The sequence below is a fragment of the Aethalodelphis obliquidens genome, unplaced genomic scaffold (genome assembly GCF_003676395.1).
Source record: "Aethalodelphis obliquidens isolate GAN/ISIS:26980383/991018 unplaced genomic scaffold, ASM367639v1 scaffold1, whole genome shotgun sequence".
NCBI classification, from domain to species: Eukaryota; Metazoa; Chordata; class Mammalia; order Artiodactyla; family Delphinidae; genus Aethalodelphis; species Aethalodelphis obliquidens.
Window position 1 is genome coordinate 45,751,515 of NW_020837945.1, and position 7,529 is coordinate 45,759,043.

The following is a 7,529-nucleotide window of genomic DNA, read 5'->3' on the forward strand; positions in this document are numbered from 1 at the left end:
GGACATTTCAACTGCTCATGATTGCCTCACTCCTTTGGAATGAGTGCTTGTACTGAAAAGTCTAAGAGTACTTGTACTTTATCCAGAGTACAAATAGGTTCAGGATCCTGCAGACAAGAAAGGGAAAGGCATTCAACAGATGAGAGAGGCCTAATGGATCTAACAGGGCAACTCGAGTTCCGTCGTGAGAAGCATTACTGGTAATTGATGACAAAGTCCTAGGAGCCACCACACAGCCAGAAGCCACCCGGTCAGTGTGGAACTTCACGTGCTGCTCTCCTCCTCCTAGGCTGACATTTTGATTCAGCCATGGGTCACAGAAGGGCATTTCTGAATGGGGATAAACTTTATCTAAAACTCAGAATGGGCCCTCAATTGTTCTGGGCCACCTGTCACATAAAGATCTCATGCCTCTAAGAGCAGATTAGCTCATCCTAAGTCTACATTTTATAAACAGAGAAACTGAGCACAGAGGAGGCAAATTATTTCTCAAATGTCAACCACTGATGCAGAATAAAAGGTTAGCCAGTCTTCCCGACTTGCAAATCCAACCTACCCTCCACCTGCGAATGCCCCCCCAGCAGCAGTTCCAGGACCCTGCCCCTCAGTGCCAGGCGGGCTACTGTTAATAAGGGTGAAGTCTCTTTCTTAAACGTGCCTCTGGTGCCTATGTGGTCTGGTCACTGCTCAGAAGCCTCTACTTAGGTAGATGTAGGCAGTAGAGGGAGGCAACTTTAAGGAAAAAATGATCACCTTGACACTATCGTGCCTTAAGTTACAGTGAAGGAACAAGCCAAACAGAAATGTCTACCATGTGTCAAAACATAAACCAGCCCACGGAAATGCTCCTGGAGGTGTAACGTCACTTTAACAAACTTTATAAACCTGACGTATAATTTAGTTTTTGCAGCTCACCACGTCCAGCCTGAGTTGTTGCAGATTCTAACAGTTTAGCCAAAAGGGAACATAAAGTCACTGAAGTTGTAATGCATTTGAAGACCAAACAGGTGCTACCTCTTCCCAAACTGGCAGCAGCCTCATCATCATCAAAACAGATTTACCCCCGAGCTGATCTATGGCCAAATGGTAGCACTTTAATACACACCAGGATTCTGCACTGGGGAGAACCTGTTACCTTAAATCTCTGAGGTTGGTGAAACTGAATTGTTGCCCTTTTCTGATCAAAATCTTTTCTCAGCTGAAGAAAGTGCACTTTGCCATCTTTATTTAAAACCTTCTTCTTCCCATTGACACACCGGCAGACATTTACGTCTCTTCCATAGTACATACCCCGGCTGCACAGACTCTTCAGATCTGAGAGCCTGAACAGGGACCGGTAATATGTGGCCAGCACAGGGTCATCTCTCTGGATAAGAAGGGGCTTCTGCTCCCAGAATTCCTTGAAAAAAGTCTCTGTCTTGACGGGCGAGATCAAACTTTCAAAGAGGCCACTGGGACTGTCAAGGTTCAAAGGGGAAGGCCCACCAGCTGCCTCCAGCTTCACCTGCTTACAGGGAACAGGCCCCTCTTCCTTCCCATCCCCTGCAGGCTTCACTTTCTTTGGCATCGTTGTCTTCAAGACAAGGCAGTGAGGAAAAGCAAACCTGCCAAAAAGAAGAAAACACTCGTGATTAGGCGTCCCAGTTTCGGTGTCAGAGGATCTCATACACACAACTTGCATGACTATTAGGCCTTTGTGCGAACTCTTCCTAAACCAAGGCCATTTCTACCAGAAGAAGATACAGCCTGAAGCCAACACCATTTCTTCCAGGATATGATTCAGCCTCAAACACTATGCAGATCACATATTGGCAGAAAGGAAGGCGTGTTTTTCTTGTACACGAGCACTAAGTCGTGGAATTCATCACTTATCGGAAGGTATAATTATCCCAAATTAAATGATTCAACGATCTCAGCAGTTCCTAGTCACAGTTTTTAGCCTGTGGCCACTGACACAGCAAAGTTGAAATCTTAAAGTTGGCTTTAATCAGCACCAGATCCCAAATCTAATTAGATGCACTCTGAGTTATAAATACTTGACTCAAGAGCTGCCCACGGCCAGGTGCTCCTCACCAAAGCACTACCCCCAGCTGCTGTCCTGGAGGCCACCTGGGCCAGAGGTGCCACCTGACGGCTGGGGCAAGAAGATGCCTGCTCCCAGGTCCTTAACCACCTGAATTGCCTCACTTCCAAACCTCAGCTTATTCCTAAAAATTGCCACTTTATCAGAAAAATTAAAATAAAGCAGAAAACTAATTGGGGGCTGAAAGTGAAGGGTAAAGATAGTTATATCTCAAGGCTTTTAAAAGCTCTACCTTTTTAACTAAAATAAGACATAATAAAATGGCAACGTCATTAACTTCTAACAAAGCTCTCCTCCTTCCAGCCTTCACGTGCACACACATCCCCTGGGCGCCTAGGGCTCGGGTGGGACTTGAGATTCTGCATGTCTAACAAGCCCACAGGTAGTGACGCTACTGCTGGGCCACAGACCACACTTGAGTAGCAAGAGAATTGACTCCCCTGAGTATTGCCAAAGGTCTCTCAGAACTGCCTCAAATCACAACTGTCGTCACGTTTACAATGCAGGTGTCCTGCATCTGGAGTTCAAGAATGTATGAATTTAAATTATATGAATTTCCTGAAACTGCAAAATGCTATTTTAAAATCAATTTTTTTTCTGGGAAAGGGGGTAGGTCCATTGCTTTTACCAGATTTTTGAAAGAGTCCCCATCCCCAAAAAAGGTTAAGAACCACTGTGCTTATAAAAACCAATTTTTCCCAGAGACCAGTAACTTATTTATAAATGTCATGCTTTTCTATTTTGTTGGGCTATCAGAATTGCAAGCACACTGTTTTCTGCTCTTTTGTCATTATAACTAAGCTGTATTTCAGCTACACTATAGACTGAGTAGAATTAATGGTCTGGCCTGGGAAGTAGGCACCTGAACAATGTGTTACACATTGCAACAACTAACTTACAAATTTATAATTGATAAATTCAGAATAAACCTAGAAAATAAATTTAGAATTAATCCCTCTGTCTAGTGTACCCTGACCATTAGTCACTTAGTGGCCGTCTTGGAGATCAGATTGACTGTCCTAGTATCAGAAAGCTTGTCTTCCGGTGACCCTTATTTTACTTGATAATGATGGCCCCAAAGTCCAAGAGTAATGATGCTGGCAATTCGGATATTCTCTTACTGTGCCTAATTTATAAATTAAACTTGGTTATAGCTATCTGGGAATAGGGAAAAAGCACAGTATATACAGACTTCCGTACCATCCACGATTTCAGGCATCCACTGGGTGTCTTGGGACGTTGTCAGCCGTGGATAAGGGGGTGCTACTGTTTAAAACTCTCTAGGGGCCTCATTTTAGCTTCTAAATATTGTACCCACAAATAGCTCAGTTCCTTCAAAAGGGCCAATGCTTTGGGCAGGAAACACAGGTCCATAGTATAAAACTAATACAAATTGATACTAAAAGCTTGCATTGAAGGGGTAAGGGCTTAAGCTTTTTTCTTAAACTTTGGGGAAAAAAACTTTAATGTCTTAGGATATATCATCAATGAGACACATTTTCTGAAAATGTTTCTTATTCTTTTTAAGTTAAACAGACCAGCGTGCTTTCTCAACTGAAGAATCAAAGCTTCAGTGAGACAAAGTACTGCTAGTACTTGGAGCCCAGAAGTGATGAAGAAATACAAGAGATACGAAAACAGATTCAGTAGACAGCATTGCTTGTGCAGAAAAGAGCCACCTGCTATCCTTTGAAAGGTCAGCATGTGGTGGATGTCAGGTCTGGGAACTTAGATTTCAGATGTGTTCCCACCACCATTAACTGAAAAGAGGGACTCACTGTGTCTAAGCTGTTTGGACAAACAATGCAGGTTATACTGAACACCCGCATTCCTTCTGGGTGTCTGGAATTTTGATACATGCCAGCCAGAAGGTCCTACATGATGAGCCCCCAATAAAACCCTGGGCACTGAGTGTCTAATGAGCTTCCCTGGTTGGCAGCATTTCACACATGTTGTCACAACTAGCTGCTGCAGCAATGAAGCACTTGGTCTCCATCTGCTGTAATAAATCAGCTGTGAGTCCTAGCAAATCACTAACCCTGGGGATGGTGTTGGGGAAGCGGGATACAATGCTCACATTTAATTGTTAAAAACTGTTAGGTTGCCTCAGAAGGTTTGCATGATTAAAGGTGTTTATTAATGGAAAAGTAATTTCATATTCAGCTACACATTTCTTATCCCTTACAATTGGTCAGTTTAAAATTTATTTAAGGGATGGGAGCAGCAGGAAGATGCAAACAAAAGGCTTGTTTTCCTTAAGCACAGTATATGAATACAGTATAAGCATATTCACCAGGAAGTGTGGTGAAACAATGTGTGCAAAATACTTAAGCCAAAAATAAAATCACTTGAAGCATATTTCCCATCTACAATCAGTAACAAAATAAATCCCAACAGTGCATAACGAATGCTTTTGTTAGACTATGAATTTCACTACTTTTACTGCCAAAAGTTACATCATTTATTGTTTCTATGTGTTCATTTTGAAATGATTTGAGGCTCAGTTAATTGGAACGTAGATTAGTGGTTATTAGGCAAACATACTATTTCTCTGATTCTCACATTGCCCATACTGTAAGACAACCATTCTTTTTAACAGCTTTTGGGAGGTTGAGAGAACAGATGACATACTCCACCACATTAAACTTACAAAATAGTAAGCTGCATCACAATTTCAGAAACATTAAAAATGAAAAAAGCAAAAAGTGTGTTTTGTAATGTTAAGAAATATAGGAACTAAACAAGAGAATGCTTTGTCTGGAAAAGTACAGCCAACACTAGCCTGCCTCTGAATCTCACAGACCACCCAAACAGAAGTTAAGAGTAAATATTTTCATAAGCTACAGGGGGAAAAAAAGCAAGCGTTTAAAAAGCAATTGTTTCCAACTTAAGTTGACCACAGCATTCAAATGTAAAAAGATTAAGTTAAAAGATTCAAGGTTCATATTTTACTAACTGCCCACAGATGAAAACCAGCAACTAATCTAAACAACTTTGAAGGATTAAACTCCACAAGAAAATCAATAGTGATACCCATTCTACAGGCAACAAATACAAACAAAGCCTTTATATTTTTAAGTGTCCTAACTTCCTTTTCTATGGTAATATTCACTGACCAGAAGTCTTAACACAGAGCAACTATCTGCACATTTTCAGAGCCTAGCACAGACCAGGGCACATAGGAGGTCCTCAATAAACATTTGCTGAATTTTTTTCCCCTTTTCATCTTTTGTATACAATTTTAGAGGAAAAAAATCTCAAAAGCCTTACACAAAACAGAGTTAGGGGAAAACAGATGGTTTGTTCAGTGGGGATTATTCTTGGATGGCAGCTGTAGCTTGAGTATTCAACAGTACGGTCAGAGCTGAAAGGCACCTTAGCCATCAGAGGTCATTACCAACCAGGAGAGGGAGGTGTGTCTTTATAAGCTCCAGAGCTGTGTTTTACAAAGTGTAGTCAAATCACCAGGAAAGCTTGTTAGTATGCAAATTTATGGGCCCCACATCAAACCTACTGGACCAACACTTCTGGTAGCTGAGCCCAGAAATCTGCAGTAACACAGTTTAAAAGAAGTTAAAAAAGAAAATTAACAGTTCTCAGCAGGAGAATTTTAGATCCACTAACATAGAGGAGGATCATAGGCAAACTCAGCTCAGTTAGACACACACAAACTGACAGAAACGATATATTGCCTGTAACAAGTTTGCCTAGGCTGACTTAAAATATTTCCTTTGGGCCCTCATTGATGTTTACCAGTTCAGAGAGGGAAAAGTGGTTCTCCTGTTGACCTAAAGCTGTGATTGGCACTTATCTTTTTAATTCTATTTTAGAAATAATGTATTGAACCTCATTAAAGTATTTTAGTAACCCTGAGGTTACAAAGGATGAGGGCAGAGAGGCAAAACTATCCAAGCGATGGTGTTAGAAGCTGGATAAATCAGGCTTTTCCACTTAAAGATGAGCCCAGTGAAATCAAAGGCCCGGCGCCGAATTTACAGCTGATTATTGGAGTAATCAGAGCCTGCCACTCCCAGGCCAATACTTCCTTAAAACACAGTGAACCACCTGGTCTCATTAACCTGATGGACAACCCAACAGTCGAGCAGCCGTTCTAGAAATATTCGGTGACAAATGAAAGAAAGGGAGGGTAGAATGTCATTTTAAAGTTACGGTGGGGAGAGAAAGACGCAGCTCTCCCGCCCGCACTTCAGGTTTTGCTGCCATAAAGCCGGTCTCCTAGGCCCGCCCGGCCGCCCGGGAGGACAGCCCACGTGGCGCTCCCATACAGCCCGCCGAGCGGGGCCAAGGCCTGCATCACCCTCCCTGCAAACCTCCAAACTTTCCGTGTGCTCGTCCCGTCTCAATACCACCGGCCGAGCACGTGGTTACTCTTGGTGCCCAGGCCATCCGCAATCCTGGGCGGCACCACACCCAGCGTGTCCACTATTCCAGTGCCCGGGATCGTCGAGCGCGTCGGCGCGCGTCCCCCGTCCCGAAACCAACAGAGCCCGCTGGCCGTGGCCCGGCCTTACCGAAGCTCTCGGCCCGAGCCCTGCGGTCCCCCCCCCCCACCCCGACCTTGCTCCATCCACACTCGCGCCTGGACGCCCGGAAGTTGAGCACCACCCCACATTGCAGTGGCGGGGACGGAGAGCCGAGACCACTCCACTCACCGGTCTCTGCGTGGGGCGCGCGGCCGCGAGCCAAGCGGGCGGCGGCGTGGGTTGGGGGCGGGGCAGCGCAGAGCGGCGCGACGTGAGCACGCTCCGGCGGCCCCTCCTGCTGAGCGCCCTTCTCCCCGCCCGCCGCCGGCCCGCAGCGGGTGGGAGGGGGCTTGCTTCTAGCTCCGGGATGCAGGGGTATGTTGGGAGTTCAAGCCCGCACATTTTCTTCTCTGGTGCAAAAAGAAATAAATGAGGGTTTTTCTTGAATTGGGGCGGGATGAGGCTCAGGATTTGGGGACGTGCTCTAGTACCGCACTGTTCGTTTAATGAATGGAGAAACTGAAGCCCGGAGGGAGTAAGTGAGCTGCCCAGGTTTAGGGAGCTAGCGGTCCAGGTTCTCCATCGCTGTCCTTTGGGGCTCTCTGCTACACTGTGCTGCTTTGTACTAAGTCAACTATAATTACTATCGTGTTGCTCCCGGAGAGAGAATTAATCCTGATTTTAAAGGATGCTGGAAATTCTTGCTACTGTGCCTGTAGAAGAAAAGAGTAAAAGTAATTATTTGAGTAATTTCGGCCTAACACTCTCTCCTTTTGACTCATTATCAGGACTTTTGGGTGGGGAGGCTGGCTGAAAGGAGTTGTCAGGGGATCAATTGCTCACCTCTGCTCTGGCATGTGCGTTTCATAGCTCTGTACACAGGCAGAGGGGTCACAAAGAAAGTCCTTATTTCATTCTGTTAATATGATTGAAACCAGAAGCTCTTTCTGATGATCAAGGGA

At 44.5% G+C, this 7,529-nt stretch overlaps 1 protein-coding gene across 8 annotated transcripts in view; it reads right to left on the bottom strand.

Annotated features, from left to right (window-relative positions):
• RIOX2 (ribosomal oxygenase 2) overlaps positions 1 to 6,868 on the bottom strand; it is a 26,996-nt gene extending 20,128 nt beyond the window's left edge. For 4 of the 8 annotated variants that reach the window (XM_027102956.1, XM_027102998.1, XM_027102964.1 and 1 more), the window contains exon 1: positions 1,136 to 1,604. In XM_027102956.1, the coding sequence (XP_026958757.1) occupies positions 1,136 to 1,567 (432 nt within the window). In that variant the 5' untranslated portion in view covers positions 1,568 to 1,604. Of the gene's footprint in view, positions 1 to 1,135; positions 1,605 to 3,283; positions 6,349 to 6,414; positions 6,561 to 6,615; positions 6,633 to 6,756 lie in introns of those variants that run through there. The other 4 variants (XR_003432126.1, XM_027102973.1, XM_027102980.1 and 1 more) reach the window with 4 other exon arrangements.
• Between the last annotated feature and the right edge of the window lie 661 nt (positions 6,869 to 7,529).